Source organism: Garra rufa, chromosome 11 (genome assembly GCF_049309525.1).
Source record: "Garra rufa chromosome 11, GarRuf1.0, whole genome shotgun sequence".
In the NCBI taxonomy this organism is placed as follows: Eukaryota; Metazoa; Chordata; class Actinopteri; order Cypriniformes; family Cyprinidae; genus Garra; species Garra rufa.
The window spans coordinates 5461039-5483244 of NC_133371.1; the positions used below are offsets into that span (position 1 = coordinate 5461039).

Here is a 22206-nt window from a genome sequence, read left to right on the forward strand (position 1 = left end):
AAAACTCTTATCTCGTTTTCTTCCCCAACTTCTAAATAGTCCGACCCAGTGTTTACAAAGTGAAAATACAATAAAGATCAAACGCCCTTTACAAAAATAGGTAAAACAGCATTGTAGGATGATTTAGAAGTTGAAGACAAAAACGAGATGGGAGTTTTTCGACATCCCCTAACTGTATCGACCCGGATCACACTGACTACGCATGCGCATCGCAGAGACATGACAAGCATTTTAGGTTAAAAATTATCTAAATTGTCCATTTGTTTTGAAAATAACCGATCGTTTCACTAGATAGGATCCTTTTTCCTTGGCTGGGACTGTTTAGAGCCCTTTGAAGCTGCATTTTGGAAGTTCAAACTTGGGGGGCACCATTGAAGTCTATTATACGGAGAGACATCCTGAAATAATTTCTTTACGACTGAAGAAAAACAGACAAACATCTTGGATGACAAGGGGGTGAGTACATTATCTGTACATTTTTGTTCTTGAAGTGAACTAATCCTTTAAGAACTGAATTCAGTGTTGGTTATTTCTTAATGGAAGCAGGGCGCCTTATTCATGCATGTGAGTGACTCACTCTGTTTCATGAGCTGCACGGCCAGGCAAGGGCAGTTGGAGCACATGAGAGAGAACATGCGCACTACCATGATGAACATGCCGGAGCTGAGCACGGGTGGAGTGAGCACCAGCAGCTGCTGGATGTTGGTCAGGAGATCCCGTGACGCCACCTGCTGTAACAGGTTCTGTGACACAGTGACACACAGGGCAGTGGTTAATGAGCTCACACTGAATGCAGATAAAATGTTTTTGCATACCATAGTGACCACCAATGCACAAACAAGTTCTTTTGACTAATTTGATATGATTCATGTCGGCAGGGCTCTACAGTGTGACTGAAAACTACTGAGCGATAGTGATGCGCGGGTCGTCTCGTAACCCGCGGACCCCGCGGGTTGGGGTGGGTCATTAAAAACAAAACAAAAAAAATCTATGTATGTTGCGTGCAATTCCCTATAGCCTATATTAAATGTTTGGGAATATCTATTTTCATATTTTATTAAGTTCTTTAATAAGGTTATGAACACGTGACACGTCACGAAAGCACCAAGCAGCTCCCGCTGCCAGCCAAGAGCGCATCAAGCGAGCGCACATTCAGCTCTGCTGGCCTGGTGCTGGAGTCGAGGCGAAATAGATTAAACCCCGGTACAGTGGATGCCATTCTTTTTTTGCACAGTGAACGTAAAAACGCTAAAATGAGCTTTTCCGTGTGTTAAATAAAACAAAAGTTTAGTGGTTATTTAGCGTAGGCTGTAAACTGTATGCCTACACTGCCCTCCAAAGGTAAAGTGCAGTAACTACGCCAACACTGAAACTGATAAAAATGCCCTTAAAGTTTTTACGCCAGCTAGTCAAACATGTTGACACTCTTGTTTCTCTGAAACACTCTCGTTTCTCTGGGACAAAATTGAACCAGGAGACTTTGCCACAAGACAAAACAGTTGTCACAAAGTCCATTTTAAGCCTTAACTCAATTTTGACCAAATGTGTAGTTACTGCGCTTTGCCTTTGGAGGGCAGAATACACATCTGAAATAAAAAAAACTGTTTAGCCTAGATCAGGAGTTCTCAACTCTGGCCCTCGAGGTCCATTTTCCTGCAGAGTTTAGCTCCAACCCTAATCAAACACACCTGAACAAGCTAATCAAGCTCTTCATCATTACAGGCAGGTGAGTTTGATCAAGGTTGGAGGTAAACTCTGCAGGAAAGTGGACCTCGAGGGCCAGAGTTGAGAACCTCTGGCCTAGATGAATACAAACGCTGCTTTGTAAATGATGAAAATGTTTATCATGATCTACAGTGGTGTAGTGGAGGGTATACGGCGTACACCCACTTTATCCGGCGGCTATGCGTATACCTATTTTTAAATCTCCTCTGATGCGCATTATTCAGTAGTGTCCTGCATTAGCCAACAACAGTCAACCACATCCAGTCATATGTGAATAAATGTAAATATTCGCTAAAAACACCCAATAAAGACAGTAATGATGCAGTCAGGACCGTGGCGCCGGCTTGCTTTGAAATGCATTTGATGATTGCGCCTGATGCGCCTGCTCTGTCTCCCGCACCCTAGTCATTTAAACCGTACATAAAAGAAAACAATACCTTACAAATAAAAAGAAGCAGATTTTTACAATCAGAAATTCCTTTTGAACCCCTGTAAACATGTCCAAGGATCCAGTAAATGAATGCGTTCAAATAGAAAGTTCAAAACGAAATTCGTGAATTAAGCGTATACCCAAAGTTACACCACTGATCATCTTGTTATTAATATGACCTGATTTATGATTCATATTCATAATCGTATGTTGTTGCCAGTTTACAGGGCGATGTTTCCAAGTACTTTCGGGCTGAAATAAAGGCTGTTTTCTTTTGGATTACAATGCCTAGTGTGTCTATTTAATGGTCGTGGGTGCGGGGCACGACTATGAAAAATTTAGGAGCACCATGTGCGACTGATCCGATCAGTTCTACGTGTTTTTGCAACGTTGACTAATGTATCACGGACATATCTCAAGAATCCTTTCATAAAGTGTAGAGAGAAAATAAGAGATTCATTGTCTAGTTGATTATAATGGAACTTTGAGAGATGAGTGACAGCTTTTAATGATTTACGGGAGTTTGTAAAGGAGATATTGATTTAATACAACAGTTAAATGAACAGGAAGTTACTATTTGCGTTGTCTGACTATGACACTATTGCCTGATTTCGTCATCAAAAATAGTCTGAAACAAGTCACAACTGAGCCGCTGCACAAATCCATTCAATCACAGCGTTGTTTCGTTTATGAATGAACTTGCGTTTTTAAACAAATCTAGTGAGTCAATGATTCAACTTCTCATTCATAAAGACAGTCACTTGCTTTATTCCTGAATGAATCAGCTGTTTGAGTGAATCAAATAAATGAATGATTCAGTAATTAAATCAGTGACTTGCCGCCACCTACTGGAAAATTTAGTTAAATTTGTGGTTTAATATTTCTGTATTCAAAAAGTTATATTTAAAACATTAATCTCAACATAAATTTATGAATTTGATTGCACTCATGCCACCTCCAAGCCTCATTAAACATAGAAAATACACTTACAAGCCACTTCTGGGTTCCTCCGTGCCACTTCTGTAGTACAAATTCATTTTGTTATTACTGATTTCATTTGATTGGCAACTTATTCTTATTCTACGTATTATTCTGTTGTTTTAATTACAAATTTAAAAAGATTAAAAAAAATATCTTTTTAAAATTGGTCAAAAAGAACAGTTGCCAAAAATGCCATTATAAAATGTAAAAACAAAATTCACTTGTAAATCACTTTAAGGAGTCAAATATCACCTAGTAATGGTAAGGCAAATTTTTTTTTAGATTTTTTGGATTACTGATTAAAAGGTGCTTCTGAAATTTTGACTGTACTCCTAAAAAGAAAAGCAAGCGTAGACCCTGCAAAGCATTTGTAATTTTTACTGATTTTTTAATTAATTGAAACATTTTTCTAGTGCTTGTGTCCAATTCTCACGAACTTAAGAAAAAGGTCTCAGATATGAAATCTGAGATGCATATTTTGTAGTGTTTAATTCTAAAATTTATTTTGAGGAAATATAAAAGAAATTAATGATCTCACATTAAATTGTGGCTAAATAATAGAGAGATCAACAACAAACATTATCTGCTAAAATGCACTTTAAATGATTGGCCGCAAACAAGAATGAAAAAGTTTGGATTTAACTGTGGGCAAGATGACTAAATACGGCTGAAAAAAGCAGAGAATTAAATCTGTGGCCATCATTTTGACCAAAAACTTCAACACCCACAAATAATTAGATTTTACCACCACATTTCCATTCATCTCTCTGTTCACAGGGAGGAATATAAAATAGGGGATGTTCAATCTGTAGTTTCAACAAAAGCCCTGGAGTGTCCGTCATGAGAGGCAAAATAACTTTTATTATTTCCTTTACTATTTTTATTATGGACTCCTAAAAGCAGTACGTGATAACCCATTAAGGGATTTATATTTATTTTAGTTCAAATTAACCATTTAAACAAACCAATTGGCTAAAATAGATCAGAGACCAGTTTACGGTTTAAAAGTTTAACGATTTGCCGTGTTTGTGTGTGTAATCATTTCTCACCTCCTCATGCTGAAAGTTGTCCACCAGCCTGGCAAAACAGAGACAAGTGCTTTCGACAGATTTCTTATCCTGCAAAACAAGAGTCATAATAAAAAAAGCTGATTCATCTGAGGCGGACAGTATTGGATTTTATCGTTTACACCCAAAGTCTGGCATCTGAAGGTCAACCAGGAGTGATTCACACCAGGGTAAATATATCACTAACATCCTTGTGGGTGTTTATGTTTGTGTTAGAGATCCAGACATGACATCTGTTGGTCTGCTCTAATAAATGTGAATGAGATGTTTGCTGTGTTTCAGATCATCACCTGGTGTGTGAGTCTCTGAGTGAGCAGGGGCAGAGAGTCAGCCACGAAGTGAAACTCATCCGGCGTGATGCTCTGGCAGCAGTTAGCAGCGATGGCTAATGCATTCCTCTGAGCGTTGATGCTGAAGAACTCCAAGTAGAGCAAACAGTCAGCTAGACCTCCCTATAGAAATCCATAAAAAAGCACAGAATTAGTGGATTGTCATTCTGTGCAATAAAATAAAAAGGGGTCAAAAGAAGAGATTCCACATTCAAGCTCTCATACAACAGACATTGACAGTGATGCGATCTAGGAAAACCCAACACATGCTGAAATTTGACCTTTGTTAGGTTGATACCACATGAAAGATGGGCTCAAGCACTTTTCAAAACTGACCAGACTTATGTTGTCCATAGCTTGACTGTAACAAAAGTTATGGCTATCTTAAGTAGGCTGATGAATATTATTTTCAGAAATAAAAGTGAGAGGGGTGTTACTTTCAATTCACAAGTTTAACAAGAGCTGTCTGATTTCCGTTGTTTATCATGGGCATAGTCTCTGAACTTTTAATCATTTCTTGTATGTTAAGATAGCACGAATAGCACAGCGCAGCTTTTTGCAAACCTGCCTATATAACAGACTGTCATCGGACCCCTCCTCTTTAGTAACTTCATCATCCAACCTTCATCTCTGGATGTTGAAAAGTACCTTATAACATTGTTTTAGGGCACTGACACCAAGATTGAGCCGACTGAGACAAGTATGTTCATTTAAGAGCAGCTACTTCAGACTGTGTTGCTCTCATGTGCTCCGCCATCTCACAATATTAAATATATGAATAAATAAATAAATAAATTAAAAAATGTGTGTGTCGTAGTTTACAAAGGACTGGTGGGAACTGTGCATTGATACACCTTTATTATGTGTGTTAGGTTTATTTTTAATAGGTTAACTGTCTTCATAGTGTTAGGATAAAGTCTTAACATAAAAGACAGTTTTCTGCTTGCTAAACAAGTGAATTGAGATATTTTCAGAGATGATAGGCATGTTATAGAATAATAATTAAATGAAAACCTAATTTTCACCCCAAAAAAAATTGACATTCAAATTATTATTTTTTTGAATTTCCTGAAAACATCCGATGGGTTTTCCCAGATTGCATCACATATGGACACCTTTGTCCGCACATCTTGTACACAATACAAATCAGTGTTAACTTCGTCGACGAATAATTTGTCAAAGACATTTTTTTCACCACCGAAAATAAGATAACTAAACGAAAACTCGATTTGAATGACAAAATCTATGACAAAAATTTGACATTTTCGTCAACAAATAAAAACGAGGTGAAAATGTTAGGGAAGGACGATTTAGGAAAATATTTATTCAGAATTAATCTGGAGGTTAAGGAGGTTATATGCGTACATATGAACTGTATTATAGCCTATTGATCCATCTTGTGGGATATAAGCTGGCTTAAATCTCATAAAATGTTCAAAAATGTCAATATCTGGGAGGAAGAGAAGAGCAGACGACGCCAAAGACAACTAAATTCGGTCCGGTTTTCTGAGCGCCTCTTACACAGCACACAAGTAAGTTATTTTTTTGCGTCTCATAAACAGAGAAATACACAAAAAATTATATTGAATTGTCCATTTTGATGAGTAAACGCACTGTTACATCTTAGGTGAACGTAAACAATTAACTATCAGACATGTATCAGTCCATTGCATCCGTGTGTTTGGTTTTAAAGGGACAGCAGCCTAATTAGTTGCTATTGTCTGTAGCATTGATGTTAAGCAAGCAACAAAAGACAGACAGAAAATCACTCACTACTTTTGACTGAGTCACTAGTAGCCCCAATAAATGTATTTATAAAAAATAAATGTCTGCTTGAAAGAAGAATGTGGTGAACAGGATGTTATAAAGAATGCGTAATTACCCTATATGACAAGCGGTTTCATTTAATTTTGATAAAGGCATATTGTGTGTCACAGCAGTTAAATCTGTGTATCATGATAAAACCTTAAGATGAAACCTTCATAATGAGTTTGGTCATTTTAGAGAAGTATTTAATAAATGCATTACACTGTAACTTATTATATTTAGTCGACTAAAACTAAAAACATTTCAGATGACCAAAATATGACACACTAAATGGCATTTTAGTCGAAAGACTATGACTAAAACTAAATCAAAATTTGCTGTCAAAATTAACACTGATTTAATTCTTGGAACTGGTGAACGGCTTATAGAATTTAAAATTAATTCCGTTTAACTGGCGTCTTATATTGGTTGAGCTAGCATTTAAGTAACATGACACTTAGAAAGCATTAGCACTCACAGCTTGTAAGATGGCTTTGCTGTGCCTTCGTGACAACATCTCCAGGGCGGTCAAGGCTTGCTCTGCCACATCAATAAACTGTATTACCTGAAGCTGTGGACACAAGAGAAACATGGATTTGAGACAACAAACACAAAGACTCCTCTTCTAAATATAAGCTGACCTTACATGTCAGACTCCCATTAAGAACACATGAATATATGTGACCCTGGACCACAAAACCAGTCATAAGGTTAAATTTGACAAAACTGAGATTTATACATCATATGAAAGCTCAATAAATAAGCTTTCTATTGATGTATGGTCTGTTAGGATAGGACAATATTTGGCTGAGATGCATCTATTTGAAATCAGAAATCTGAGGATGCAAAAAAATTAAAAATACTGAGAAAATCACCTTTAAAGTTGTCCAAATTAGGTTCTTAATGCATATTACAAATCAAAAATTACATTTTGATATGTTTACAGTTGGAATTTTACAAAAAATCTTCATGGAACATGAGCTTTACTTAATTTAATGATTTTTGGCATAAAAGAAAAATCAAAAATTTTGACCCATGCAATGTATTTTTGGCTATTGCTACAAATATACCCCAGCGACTTAAGACTGGTTTTGTGGTCCAGGGTCACATATGTTAAAATGGTTATACATGAATGTGGTTTTGATGTTCATTGTTCACTGCTTACAATACAAAATTTTGCCCCACTCACTTTTTACCAACTATTATCTGAAAAGAGCAAAGAACGAACTGCTTTTCTTGATATAGCACCTTTAATTATGTTATCCACATAATTGGCAGCCAGGTATCAAAGAAACAGTGAGGTGCCACTTACCTTTTCCAGGAAGACAGGGATGGCGTCTACCACCACAGCCGAGGAGCGCGGCAGAGCCTCCATCATATAGGTGAGGGCGCGAGATGCATGATTCATCTGCAGAAAAGACACACGGGGTGAACAGTTATTACGTTACGGTCTAATTTTAAGTGTCAAAATTGAATGAGTGTGAATATATGGTTGAAATCATTGCCAGGTGATAGATTCACTGCAGTCAGCCTTGAACGGCTCGCACAATCTTCTGACTCTGCATGGACGCATGCACCCACTCACAGAAGTTCCTAATACTCACAATATCAAAATTATGCTCCATCTGTAATAGTGTGATCTGCAAAGAGAAGACAAGAGAAGAACAAGACATGAGAGTAAGAATATAACTATTGACTGTCAACACAGAACAGGAGGTTGCTCATTTGTCAGATTAGGAATTTCAGAAAGAAAAACCCTGCAAGTTTTTTAAAACTCAATTTAAGGGGTTTTAAAGGAACACTCCACTTTTTTTGGAAATAGGCTCATTCTCCAACTCCCCCGAGTTAATAAGTTGAGTTTTACCGTTTTGAAATCCATTCAGCCGTTCTCCTGTTCTGGCGATATCACTTTTAGCATAGCTTAGCATAGATCATTGAATCCTATTAGACCAATAGCATCATGTTCAAAAATTACCAATGAGTTTCGATATTTGTCCTATTTAAAACTTGACTCTTCTGTAGTTATATCGTGCACTAAGACCGGTGGAAATGCAAAGCTTCAATTTTCTAGGCTGATAAGATTAGGAACTACACTCCGATTCCGGCGTAATAGTCAAGGAAGTTTGCTGCCGTAATAAGGCTGAAGTAGGCGCAGTAATAATCACGCAGCACATGTGCAAATGCTAAACTAGCTGGGAACTCATTTCAGGTGCTGCGTGATATTACTGCACTTGCTGCGTCCATATTACGGCAGCAAACTTCCTTGACTATTACGCCGGAATGGGAGTGTGGTTCCTCATCTTATCAGCCTAGGAACTCGCAGCTTTGCATTTCCACCGGTTTTAGTACATGATATAACTACAGAAGAGTCAAGTTTTAAATACAACAAATATGGAAACTCGTTGGTCATTTTTGAACATGATGCTATTGGTCTAATAGGATTCAATGATCTATGCTAAGCTATGCTAAAAGTGATATCGCCAGAACAGGAGAATGGCTGAATGGATTTCAAAACGGTAAAAATCAACTTATTAACTCGGGGGAGTTGGAGAATGAGCCTATTTCCAAAAAAGTGGAGTGTTCCTTTAAGCTTTAAGGGCTGCACAAATGTAATGAATACCATTTGGGTAGGGCACTACATTCTAATCAACGATTCAAACAACTTCACAGTTCAAATAATACAAATTTTGACGTTTAATAAAATGACCTATAATCAGGGATCTGAATCGGTTCAAGGAACAAAAACAAAAACTAACAATTTTGACCGGAACAGAACCAGAAACGAAATAAAATTTTATAGTTCTGAACAGAATCGAAAATTTGAATCACCTTAAATAAATTTGTTTTTGGATTTAAGTTTTGCTAGCCTAAACACATAGCCTTAACTCCAAAGAATTTGTTGTGGAGAGAAGGAAACTAATAAATGTTAGTAAACATTTAGCTTCTCTGGCATTTAAGCCTACATTATTTCTAAATGTAAAAATAAATTTTAAATAGCTTTTAAAAAAAATACTTGAATGTCTTTAAACAGTTTAGCAGCCTACATTTGGCCAAAATCTAGAAAAGATGATGCTGTATTGGCTGTGACTAAAGCGCAGTGGGTTAAAATACCAGATCTCTTCCTGTTCTTTTTCTTTTTGAGTAAAGAAAACGCTGCACTAAAATAAATAAATAAATAAATACATAAAAATAATGTTACTAACTGGTATTTTTTACTCGAACCAGTTTTGGAATGATAATAAAACCCAAGAAACGGAGTAACAGAAACGTTAAAATATTGACTCTGCTCGGAGTGAACAGATTGAATTTTTAATTCCGTTAAACTTTCAAGCCCTGCCTATAATCTCTTTATAATCAATAATTTCACATTTTAGCATTTAAACCATTTTTTTTTCAAAAGGGATGAGTCAAAATGATAAATTATTATATTCATATACATTTAAAACATAGTTAATAACACAGTGTAGTGTTTCACAAAGAAAACAGCAGGCAGTTGATTGAAAACAAATGTGGCGCTTATAACCCCTGTAAACAAAGCGTAAGAAGGTAAGCTAACATTTTGCAGGTGTGATATAAATGCATAAGCTTAAGACTCCCATAATTAATCAAAAGCAGATCTTAAGTGATTGCTTGGCATAAATGCACAGATTGCAAACTACTCTGAAAACTGCAAGCCTGTTGAATGAACAATGGTAGCACTTTCTTTCTTGGCTAATAGTGTAAACCAGATAAAGTCCAGGTGAATTTCCTGATGAAAGGAGAGTACTCACCAGGGCGGGTACGACGCTCTTGACGGGGAATCCTCCCAGCGTCTCCTCGTTACCCATCACTAGCAGCTGGCACATCTCTATAGCAGCTTGGAGCTGCTGGGATTCGTCTCCTGTAGCCTGAAGCCCCTGCAGCAGCTGCTGTGCCTTTGAGCCTGCAAACGCAGAGACAGACAGAAGATGTACATGTTGAGCAAAGGAAACACTCATTCATCCCCCAAAAATGTCACAATCATAAGTCAAGGTCACTCACTAGCTCCACTCCCAATGGTCCTATGAAACAGCTGAGACATACGGGGCCCGAATGGGCCAAACAGGTGAGGAGGAAGACCCCTGGCCTCCAGTAGAGCTGTAGAGAGAGGAAAAAAGAAATGTAAAACCTTACACACAACTAGATGTTTGTTTCATCACACTTTAATGATAAATGATACAAAAAGAAGAGAAGGAAAATTTTGCATTTTCACAATAATGTTGCGAATTGACCCATATGAGCTGCTGTGAGCTAAAGTTACACTACAACTAATTAAATAATAGGAAAAGCAAACACACCTTGCAGTCTTCCCATTTCAGAGTCATCTGATTCACTCTCTCCAGAGGTGGTCATGCCAACAGCTCCAGCCACTGAGCTAGACGCTACACAGCAGAGAGAGAACATGAGCTCAAGAGACCGAGACAAGAAATAACACTAAAATATTGTGCACTTAAAGGCAGTGTTGTTTTTGACAACCATCTTAGATTTAGTCTTAGTCTTAGTCTTTTGGACTAAAATGCTTATTAGTTTTAGTCAAATTTTAGTCACTTCTATATGTGATAGTTTTAGTCGACGAAAAGTCAAAAAGGTTTTAGTCTAGTTTTAGTCAAAAAAGGGGAAAAAGTAGTATTTTAACAAATTAATGTAGGTCAGTAAGTATTTTGCTGTTGGGTAGTGTCACTTGTAAGTTGTGAAAATAGCAGATCTATAGTTCAACACAATGTGAGCTTCCGGATCGACTATTTTCACCAATAATTACAATAATGAAGGAATGTTTTAGAACATAAAAGACAAACAAGGATGGAATGCTAAAACGGCTTGCCATACTAGTATAGCAAAGAGTATTTAATGCTAAAAACGGCTTGCCATAGCGGCAGGTACTGTTTTAGGTTTTGATTGGCATGCACAATAAGCAGAAATGTCCTGCATTTTAAACGTCTGACGGACCACCCACTAACATTTGTCTATTCTCGTCTCGTCAACGAAAACTCACACACGTCTCGTCATGTTTTAGTCATCAACGAGCCATTTTTATCTCGTCATCGTCTCGTTTTCGTCATGGAAAAAAGTGGCGTCAACGAAATGATTTCATCATTGTCATCGTTGACGAAAACAACACTGCTTAAAGGATTAGTTCACTTCCAGAACAAAAATTTACAGATAGAGTAATACCTTGTCATCCATGATGTTCATATCTTTCTTTCTTCAGTCGTAAAGAAATTATGTTTTTTGAGGAAAACATTCCAGGAATGATTTCCATATAGCGGACTTCAAAGGTGCCCCCAAGTTTGAACTTCCAAAATGCAGTTTAAATGCAGCTTCAAAGGGCTGTAAATGATCCCAGCAAAGAAAGAAGGGTCTTATCTAGTGAAACGATTGGTTATTTTCAAAACAAATTGACAATTTATACACTTTTTAACCTCAAATGCTCATTTTGTCTAGCTCTGTGTGTACTCTGTGTATTCCAGTTCATGACAGTTAGGGTATGTTGAAAAACTCCCATCTCATTTTCTCCTCCAACTTCAAAATCGCCCTACATCGCTGTTTTACCTTTTTATGGTAAAGGGTGTTTGATCTTTGCATGTTCAATTTGTAAACACTGGGTCGGTACTCCTGCAGCGACATAGGACAATTTCAAAGTTGGAGAAAATGAGATGGGAGTTTTTCAACATACCCTAACTGTCATGAACTGGAATACACAGTTCACGCAGAGCTAGACAAGCATTTGAGGTTAAAAAGTATATAAATTGTAAATGTTTTTAGAAAATAACTAATAGTTTCACTAGATGAGACCCTTCTTCCTTGGCTGGGATCATTTAGAGCCCTTTGACGCTGCATTTAAACTGCATTTTGGAAGTTCAAACTTGAAGGGCACCATTGAAGTCCATTATATAGAGAAAACCTGAAATGTTTTCCTTAAAAACAATTTCTTTACAACTGAAGAAAGACATGAACGTTTTGGATGACAAGGGGGTGAGTACATTATCTGCACATTTTTGTTCTGAAAGTGAACTAATCCTTTAAGACATACAGTCATAGTATCTGATGGTCAGTCAAACTGAATGGCAGTGCTGCTCTTTTACCTGAAGCCCCTTGTGGTGTCTCCTCAGTGCGCGCGGCTGATGAATTGGCCCCATCCTGGTTATTGTCTGAGTCGGCCATTTTCTCCTGTCGGCGAGATTCAGCTGCCCCGCGCTTGCCCAGGCCTGAGCCTCGCCGACTGCACAGAAAGTACAAACGAGAAAGATCAATACTCTTATTAAAATGTGCATATCCACACATACCATTAGTGTTGTCAATAACAAATTTTTGACTCCAATATGATACCAGACTAAAATATCTCAATACTAATACTACAAAAAAAACATAGAACAACAGGTGAAGTAAATGAAAAACAATAATAATATCTTTGTCATTAAGAACATAGATGCAAGTAACAAACTATAGTACAAATACAACAAAGACACAAATTCGATCAATTTTAAACAAATGAAATTGTTTTATTCCCAAATTCTGTTTTATTTTTTCCAAATTCTTTAGAATTTTTCTAGATTCCGTTTTTCCCCATTTTTAATTTTTCTAGATTATTTTTTTAAATGTTAAAATAAAAAAAAATTTAAAAGCATGTCTAATTAATTTAAATCATGAAATGCACACAATTTAACAGCAGTTTCAAAAAGTTTAACAAAAATCAAATTAAGGCCCTATAAAATAAATATTTTGATCAAACTCTGTGAATAATTTTTTGTATTTTGTTAAATTTTAATAATCAAAATAAATATAAAAATTAAATTAGGCTTAATAAAGAATCGTTTTTTTATTTCTTTTTTTTTTTTTTTTTTTTTTCCCAGAAAGACTTTTATTGTAAATAAATTCTAGTAAATAATTTACCTGGTAAATGTTCCTTAAACATTGTTTTAATAATATTTTTATTATTAGCAGTAGTACTAGTACCATTACATTAAATAATTCTTCTCTCAAAATAAACCAAACGTTTATTTTGACGGGTTGCTGCCTTTTCGTTTCTATTTGTATGGGATATGAGAATGGTTTCACAGTGATTTTAAACAAGACTTCACCAATTAGCCAACTCTTCTGCTATATAATCCAAACGACTTCACCAGATTTGTTATTAGGATGAACTGGAAGTTCCAGTAAAGTAAGTAACTGAACAGGAACACCCAACTGCAGTTACCACAGAACACTGCCCAGCGTTAGAGGAGAGGGCTAAATAGTAGTTATAGTAAATCGAAAGATGCAGTTATGTAAACAAAAAGGTCCTTTGTCTATTGTGTAGCCATGTATGAAGCACTGCTTAGACAGAATGACAATGAAAATTCACTGAACAGCAGTAAATGTGAATGCAACTCAAATAAAAGGACTAATATGTATTGAATTGTCTATGATCCAGACACAATAGACCTTAGAGTAGCAGCACTTGGCAGGAACAATACGTGCGATCAGTAGGGCTGTCACGATTCCTTGATTACAATATATAGGTAACAAACTGAGATTAAGAGCACTGCCTTTAAGAGAGTGCTTGTAATCTCAGCGTGTTACCTGTATAAAAGACACATGGGAGCCAGAAATCTTGCTGATTGATAAGGGAACAAATACTTATTTCACTCAGTAAAATGCTAATTAATTTATAACTTTTTTAAAATGTGTTTTCTGGATTTTTTTGTTGTTATTCTGTCTCTTACTGTTAAAATAAACCTACCATTAAAATTATATACTGATCATTTCTTTGTCAGTGGGCAAACTGCAAAATCAGCAGAGGATCAAATAATTGATTGAATGCACATATGCATCTTGGAAACTTATGCACCATTCTATCCGATTTCTAAAGAAAATAGTTTATAAATCTATGCAAACACCAACACGAAATATGTTCAGTTTAGTTCGTTTAGACACTTGCGGTGATGTGCACATTATGAATTTTAACAATTTTGTTCAATAAAACTACATGATTACTTGCTTTTGTGGTTTTTTTGAACCAATTACAACTGCCTCATTGTTATTAATTACATTTAAGTCATTTTTAAGTCTTTAAAGTGTTTGCTTAAGTCTGTTTTTATTATCACACAAAACTATGCAATAACTCAACTAATTGTCAGAATTATCGACCGATTACTCAGTTACTAAGCTAATAATAGATCTTTCCTAAAACACTCCAGAAGAGTTTTGACAGTTGTGGAAAAATGCAATGTTTATAAAGTGCACGACATCGTAAATCCTGCAAATTTATCCCTCACAAACATCATCGGTGTAATATTAATTTGGCTTTTATTAATTCCCTATTAACCTCATTTTTTATTGCATGTGTGCAGTCAGACACATAGCATTTAGTATACTCCGCACGACATTGCATCAACACATGTACACCAGAAAGATTCATTATTGGCCAGCGCCTGTGCAACTTTTCCCCAAACATTACGAGCGATTAAAAAAACATTTTGTACTAGTTAAAACTAGAGTTGAGGGAATCTCTTAATGCTGATGTATAGTATGCGCATACTGTGCTGATGAAGAAACAAATGTCATGCACACCGTGCACACAGCCAGATAGCATATGCATGTATTGTTTAGCTTATGCATGTTCTAGATCAGCAGGCGGTTCAGTACCTGGTGCTGGCGCAAGAGCCCGTGGTCTTCTGACGTGTGCTCCTCCGACAGCTGGGGAGCTCTGCTGGGGGAGACTCACTACGCTTCTTAGTGGACTTCCTCAAACCTAGAGAAACACACAGCAATACACTTAATCAGAACAAAGGTTAAAACTAAGAGACAGTTCAAGGACAGCAAGACTAAATTAGAAGCCAGTCACTGAGAGAATCACAGGAGAACAGCATGTTTTAATCAATCAAACAAAGATCAGCTTGCTATTCCTCAGCAGGATACAATCATACATCAAAAAGGACAGAATTAAACCTCGCACGCAAGTTTTAAATATCCTAGAGTGAACATTATTTTAGAATGCATCACCTTATTTCCATGGCGACGTGTCATGCTTGTCAGGTGACACACTGCAGCCACAATAGCGCAGTACGACAGATGTATCGCTTATATTCTGCTTTTTCTTTTTTAATTTAAACCATTCACAAACTAGTGGCATCAATTATCTGATTCTCAAATACATGTAAGTGAATGCATTGCCATTTACAAATGGTACAAATGTTGTTACTTGATCTATAATGCATGGTGAAACCCCAAGTATACTTTGCTTGTGCGTGTTTATCTCCTCGTCTGACAGCACGCACAGAACGCCCCTGGGGAACAGTCTCTTTTGCAGTTTATGCACTTTTAATAACTCTTTTAAAAATAAAGTATGTCCCACAGTAGGCTCCATATTACAACAGCCACATTACACGACTGGACTGATTTTAGGGTTAAGTATCTTTCACATTTTAACCAGTACTGTACCTGAAATTTGGTTCCAATGGTACCTTTTTTCAGTACTTTACTCTATGTAATAACAAAAACATTTATTTAAATAAAAAATAAGTCCAAAACAGGTTAGTTGGTTTAAGTTTTTCCCATTTCCTTCCTTTCCTTCTCTTTTAAATAAATGCGCCGTGTGCATTTTACTTTCACTTTCAAATTACCGGCAATTCGGCATTGACTCAATTCAAGCAGCAACAAAATACAAGTCAAACTCATAGAACTTTTATTAACAAAACCATTAAAAACACACCACATTATATGCCTAATATAAAATGAGAAATTACTGAAAGACTGAAAATTGCTGAAAATCAACAAACACTGTGAAACCAAATAAAGAAACACAACGTTTATTAGCAAAAACGAATAAAAAACCTTTGGAGGCACAGCATACACGCTGATGCAAAGTAATAATAATAATAATAATTTTAAAAAAAAGTTTAAATAAAGTAAAAAGCTGAAAAAGCAGATGGGTCTAAATTATCAATTTTTCTTTTATGCATTAGGAAAAATCATTAGGATATTAAGTAAAGATCATGCTCCTTAAAGATATTTTCTATTATAAATATATAAATAATTTTATCTATTATTTTTGATAAGTAATATACATTGCTAAGAACAATTTGGACAACCTTAAAGGCGTTTTTCTCAATATTTAGATTTTTTTGCACCCTCAGATTACAGATTTTCAAATAGTTGTATCTCGTTCAAATATTGTCATATCCTAAGCAACATCAATGGAAAGCTTATTTATGCACCATTCAGATGATGAATAAATCTTGAAATTGACCTTTATGTCTGGTTTTGTGGTCCAGGGGCACATATGTGAATTGGACTGCAATGTTTAGAATGCAAAAACTATTTTCTGAATCTGAAATCAGACTGGAGTCATTTGGTTTAAAATGAATGCATGTAAACATGCCTAATGAGGAAAAAAAAAACACTGGTTACCACACATTTTGTGTGATGAGATTTAAGAGCTGCAGCAGAGGTAAAGATTTTTAGATTAAAAGTCACTTCAATTAGGGTCTGTTCCTCACACAGCTCTACTGTAGGCATCCAGAATTGATGTGGTAGCACCGGGGGAATTACAATCACTACTGTATTACACAAATATAATACTGAACATTGTGTAAATAGCAACAATTACCTAAAAAGCATCAAAAAACAGTATTTACACTAGACCGAAGCAGAAACACACGAGACACAAGATCATCTAACAGACAACAGAAATTACAAAGAAATGCCAAGAGACAAATATGATCAACAGAACAAACTATGTGAAAACAATGGGAATAATAGCATAGTATTAGCCTGGAAAAATCCAGACCCTAATCTATTAAGATTAAGGGTCTGGCATCAAGCAATGAAAAGGGGCGACAACTCGAGGGGCGGCACCAAGTGTGCATTTGAAACTCTCACTGCATGCAATTGGATAATGCCACGACCAATCACAACAATACACGGTGTGACGTATCCAGAGCGACGGTGAACATATAAGAGTGGATTTCAATGTTATAACAAACAATGTGACAAGATTAATAACTATTAATTATGACAGCCGAATCAACCTCATAAAACAATTAGGTCCGATCAAACTATTCATTAACTATCAACTAATATGTGGATGGACCATAGACTGTAAAAAAGATGGACAACACGTTTCCGCTTCTTTCCACTATAGAAAAGTGAAGCCAAAACAGCTCAATATGGCCGCTACCATCTTGGGGGAAGTTACGTCATTTGGAGCCAGAGCATGCGCAGTAGTGTCGTGAGGCGGAGCCACGGTGTCAAAGTCCCGCCCCAACCTCCCGCAGACCCAATCGCACGATCACAATCATGACACCACACCCCGTTTTTATAGCATCAAATAACTACTTAAAAGCAAACTTATTAGAAAAACGAACACCTGAGCATGAATCAGCATTATAAGAACTACCTCACACGATGGAAATCACCTTTGGAAAAAAATTATTTGCCGTGTAATTCGATTATTTAGTTTGGCTCACGTCCCATTAGATTACATGGAGAGGGCGGGGTTTATGACCTATACTGCAGCCAGCCACCGGGGGGCGATCAAAAACTTTTGGCTTCACTTTTCAGAACAACTACGGCACGCTTGGGATGGACGCTAGCGTTTCATTCAGCAGCGAGACATATCGTCCTGTTCAAGTTAGGCTACTGTATTACTATTGAATAGTTCAGTTTTTCGTTACAGTAAGTTTACCAAGTGACTCTTACCATTTGTAAATGAGATGGACCTCATCCACCACAATCCCGATCATTTGTCCCGGTAGACCTTGTTCGATAACATTTCTCGCCACTGCTGAATGCTATCTGGCATTGCCCGCCTCGGATCTGTTCCTCTTCGTGGTCGCCAAGTTGCAGAGCCGAAAGACCGTATTTCCTCTCCTCTTTCACCTGGTCCTCCATAAGGGCGATCGACGGCGAGACTACAACCACCAGTGGGTTTTCACTAAGCCCCATACGCTTAACTACCAGCGGAGCTAACTGATGGATTAAACTCTTGCCGTATCCAGTCGGCAAAAGAAGCAAAAACGTCCTTCTTGCAAAGGAACGATTCGAGCGCGGTTTTATATGAAAAGCCGAGTCTAACTCGTTCAGCCGTTTCAAACAACTGGTGTTCTTCAGTAGATCTCTTTCAATGTTTACTAAATGATTCCGGACGTCGCAGCGCTGTCGTCATCAGCTTAGCTCGCCCCTGGCCCGCCTACATCAGATACACCGATTTGATTGGTTCCCAGAACTGCTTACGTATTGCAGTAACATGCATCATTGCTCGATGCCAGAGTGTCTTGCAGAGACAACTCAAATTGTGCTCTCGCGAGACCTCTGGATTTCCAGGGTAGCATAGTATAGCATTAACCCATAACCCAGCTCTGACTTTGACCACTGCTCACAACGAGCACTTTACTACATACAGAACACTTGTTTTGACAGTTTCCACAGAAACCAGCACATTCTGCACGTCATCTCATTAGCACTGTGTTAATTAAGTCACACCGTACTATCTACGCTTAACGACGCATTCAGCTCCTCACCAGCCTTTTAGAAAATAATCAGTAGGAGATATGCTCCCTTTCTTTGACTAAAGGAACATACAACACTATACATTCTTTATTCTTTTTTCCGTTATTTATTTAAAGCACATACTTACTCCATTCAAATGTCTTTGCTATTTTTGCACATTGTCTGTCTTGTATACCTCTATATTGTTCTTTTTATAATATGTATCGTCTTGTCACTGTCTTTCTGTAGCACTGTGGAGCTCTGTCACAAAAACAAATTCCTAGTATGTGCAAACATACCTGGCAATAAAGCTCATTCTGATTCTGATTCTGATTCTGATTCTAAACATATGCCCAGTCCCAAAGCCTAGTGTGTGCGCCCTATGTAGGTAGCATCTTAAGGTATTACTCTAACATACGTCCTTCTGACCAAATTTTTTAAACCTTTACACTAAAGGCTGGGACACCAAGTCATCGGGCCGTTGGCCAGCGCCTGTTGGGTTACTTTGTTTGACGATTTTGAAGCAAGAGGAGAAAATGAGATGGGAGTTTGACGTACCCTAACTGTCATGAACCAAAATACACAGAGTTCATGCAGAGCTAGACAAGATGAGCATTTGAAGTTAAAAAAATAAATTTAAAACAAAAAAATGATTGTTTACCTAGATAAGACCCTTCTTAATCGGCTGGGATTGTTTAGAGACCTTTGAAACTGCATTTTGGAAGTTCAAACTCACAGAAATTCTGAAATGTTTTCTTCAAAAAACTATTTCTTAACAACTGATGAAAGAAAGACATGAACATCTTTAATATAGGCTAATTTCCTCTCAAACCACTTAGGGGTAGCGCTTTTTAATCCATGCTGCAAATCTTGAAAAAACACTTTAATGTCTTTAAAACACTGACAGTTTTTTCTTTCGTTTAATACATTGTCAAAATATAGAAAAGATGATGCTGTATTTATTGGCTAAAGCACAAGATAGGCTACCAGATTTTTCTGCCTTATTACTATTATAGGCAAAGAAAACATTTTAAATATAACAGCTAAACACCGATTCTGCTCGGAGTAAACAATCCAATTTTTTTTTTTTTTTTTTAATTGCTTTATGCAATTGACCAATATCAGTATCAGCCAATAATTGTTTGTTAAAATCTGTATCGGTCAAAAAAAATTGTATCGGATCATCCCTAATAAAAATTCTAGATGAACAATTTATAGCTGTTAATGAGTCTGTTAATGTCCGTCTGAATATTTACATGTCATTAATGCAACATTTTTTTTAATGGAGAAGTGGTCTAATCCCTTCTCCATTGCACTACAAAGAAAACTGGCCAGCCAATAAAATGAGTACATTCACATGCCCAGAGGTGCTGCTGTTTCACAAACTACAAGTGGAAACTGTATTTCTGCCTTTCTATAAGCTTTGCCTACTGACAAAAAAGAAACTGCCTTTTAAAAGGCAGACAAATGTAAAAAGGCTCCTGTTATTAGTGTGTGGTGCATATGTTTGGACATAAAAAAACATCTCAAAGTTACAAATCTCAAAGTCCACTACAAAGGGAGATATTTAGTTTTTAAAAAATCCTTTTTCAAGAACTACAACGAATGGCTCCTTTGGACTACAGCTTTTGTTTTCCGGATGCTTTGATGTCACAACGCGGTCCATTAGAATATTATCAAATAAATCCCGCCTACGGAAATTCAAATCGTTGGCGGGTTGGGTTATTTAAATAAATAAATAAATTAGCACAATAATGATAAACTTATGCATCCGCGATCTCGCAGGCTGACGATAGAACCAACACTACTGTAGCGTATCATTTACTCGCCCTCCATGCATCCTAGGTGTATATGATGTACTTCTTTCAGACAAATACAATATTATATATTAAAAATAATCCTGGCACTCTTAAACTTTAGAACGGCATAGACAAGTGTTTCTCTCCATCAGTCCAAAACAAGTCGATCCATAACAAAAATAGCCTCAAATGGCTCCGGAGGGGTCAGTAAAAGCCTCCTTTAGCAATACAATGTGTTTTTGTAAGAAAAATATCCATATTTAAAAAGTAAGAATCACTTTAATCTAGCTTGTGCAGTTGTACACGGATCTTGCTGCTTTGGGAAGGGGCATGGCAGGACCGAAATGCCATCTAAGTTGTTCGCCAATCGCAACGCAGTAGGACTGCTAACCAATCACAACACATTTCGTTTTGCGGAAGGTGGACCTTCATCAAACCCGTAACTAATCGAGCCATTTGTGCCAGCCTGGAGAGAAAGCTACTGTAATAAATGTAAATTATGTGAAAAATAATGCGTTTTTTGAACCACCAAGCATGAGAGCATGTTCTAGTGCACCCCCAAAACAAAATAAAGACTCTGCAATAGAGCATAATAGGACCACTCTAAAGTGGAAAAAAAAATTATTCACTACCTAAAACCATTTTACATTTTGGTCTTAAGTCACTGATTCAAGAAAGGGGCCCTGCTTTGCTCCTAACAAGCTGATTGTAATTTTTAACAATATTATAAAGCTTTGTCTTTTTTTTTTAAAAATAACAACACTAATACACAACTCTGACCAAATCAGCTATACAATGCACAAACATCTCTTGAATTCTCTATTAATATGCACTATTAAAAATAGTAAATGTTGCTTAGCTACCATTAACAACCTAGAGTTACATCAGGAACGAGTGGTACATAAACTAAATTGCTTACTAAACTTGAAGCACCCATATGATATACAGTGTATCTTTACACTACTGAATATAGAAAGAAAGAGAAGGGAAAAATGAAAGAACCTTTAAAAGACCTCTGACAGCGCTTTCCCTGTAAAGTCAGATGAATCACTCACGCCTCCAACAGCTCCAGTCTGGTGGTCAATCCCTAACACTGAGGGTCTATTCTGAGCAATGCACTGCCCCCTGCCCTTTGGCAGAATGCCCTCCCGTGACTCTTCATATCAGAGACCGTCCTTCCATAATCAACCCGACCTGACCTACGTCTTCACAGGATGACCTCTCGCACTCAAAATAAACACTTCCAACAAGTCTTCGCAGGACACTTCACAGCAACCCTTAGTGGAAAAACCACAGACAAAACATCCAAACAATACCGCTGATGTGATCCTAAACATTCGACCGGCAGGACTCATTAGCCTAAATATCCACACATGCCAGCGTTTGGACCAACCTCTGGGCATTCTGATACTCTAAAGCTATGCTAGGCCAATCCACACGGCAAAGTAACTACACCAAAAGCCCTTCCTACCTCAGCATGCATCCAGCCGCGACTCTTGTCCATACAATACTGTAAGGCAGCAGAAGGCTGGTATTTTTAGACCAGTACACTGGCACTGAACTGGACTGTAATCTGAGCCAGC

The 22206-nt window shown here is 37.1% G+C and overlaps 1 protein-coding gene across 8 annotated transcripts in view; it reads right to left on the minus strand.

The window, feature by feature from the left end:
• trip12 (thyroid hormone receptor interactor 12) overlaps positions 1-22206 on the minus strand; it is a 59468-nt gene that overhangs the window by 29692 nt on the left and 7570 nt on the right. For 4 of the 8 annotated variants that reach the window (XM_073849967.1, XM_073849964.1, XM_073849963.1 and 1 more), the window contains 12 exons: positions 14982-15087; positions 12440-12576; positions 10655-10738; positions 10359-10454; positions 10109-10260; positions 7943-7978; positions 7651-7746; positions 6817-6909; positions 4494-4655; positions 4186-4254; positions 3146-3175; positions 578-743 (listed from right to left, as the gene is read on the minus strand). In XM_073849967.1, the coding sequence (XP_073706068.1) occupies positions 578-743; positions 3146-3175; positions 4186-4254; positions 4494-4655; positions 6817-6909; positions 7651-7746; positions 7943-7978; positions 10109-10260; positions 10359-10454; positions 10655-10738; positions 12440-12576; positions 14982-15087 (1227 nt within the window). The remainder of the gene's footprint in view (positions 1-577; positions 744-3145; positions 3176-4185; positions 4255-4493; positions 4656-6816; positions 6910-7650; positions 7747-7942; positions 7979-10108; positions 10261-10358; positions 10455-10654; positions 10739-12439; positions 12577-14981; positions 15088-22206) is intronic. The other 4 variants (XM_073849969.1, XM_073849968.1, XM_073849966.1 and 1 more) reach the window with 1 other exon arrangement.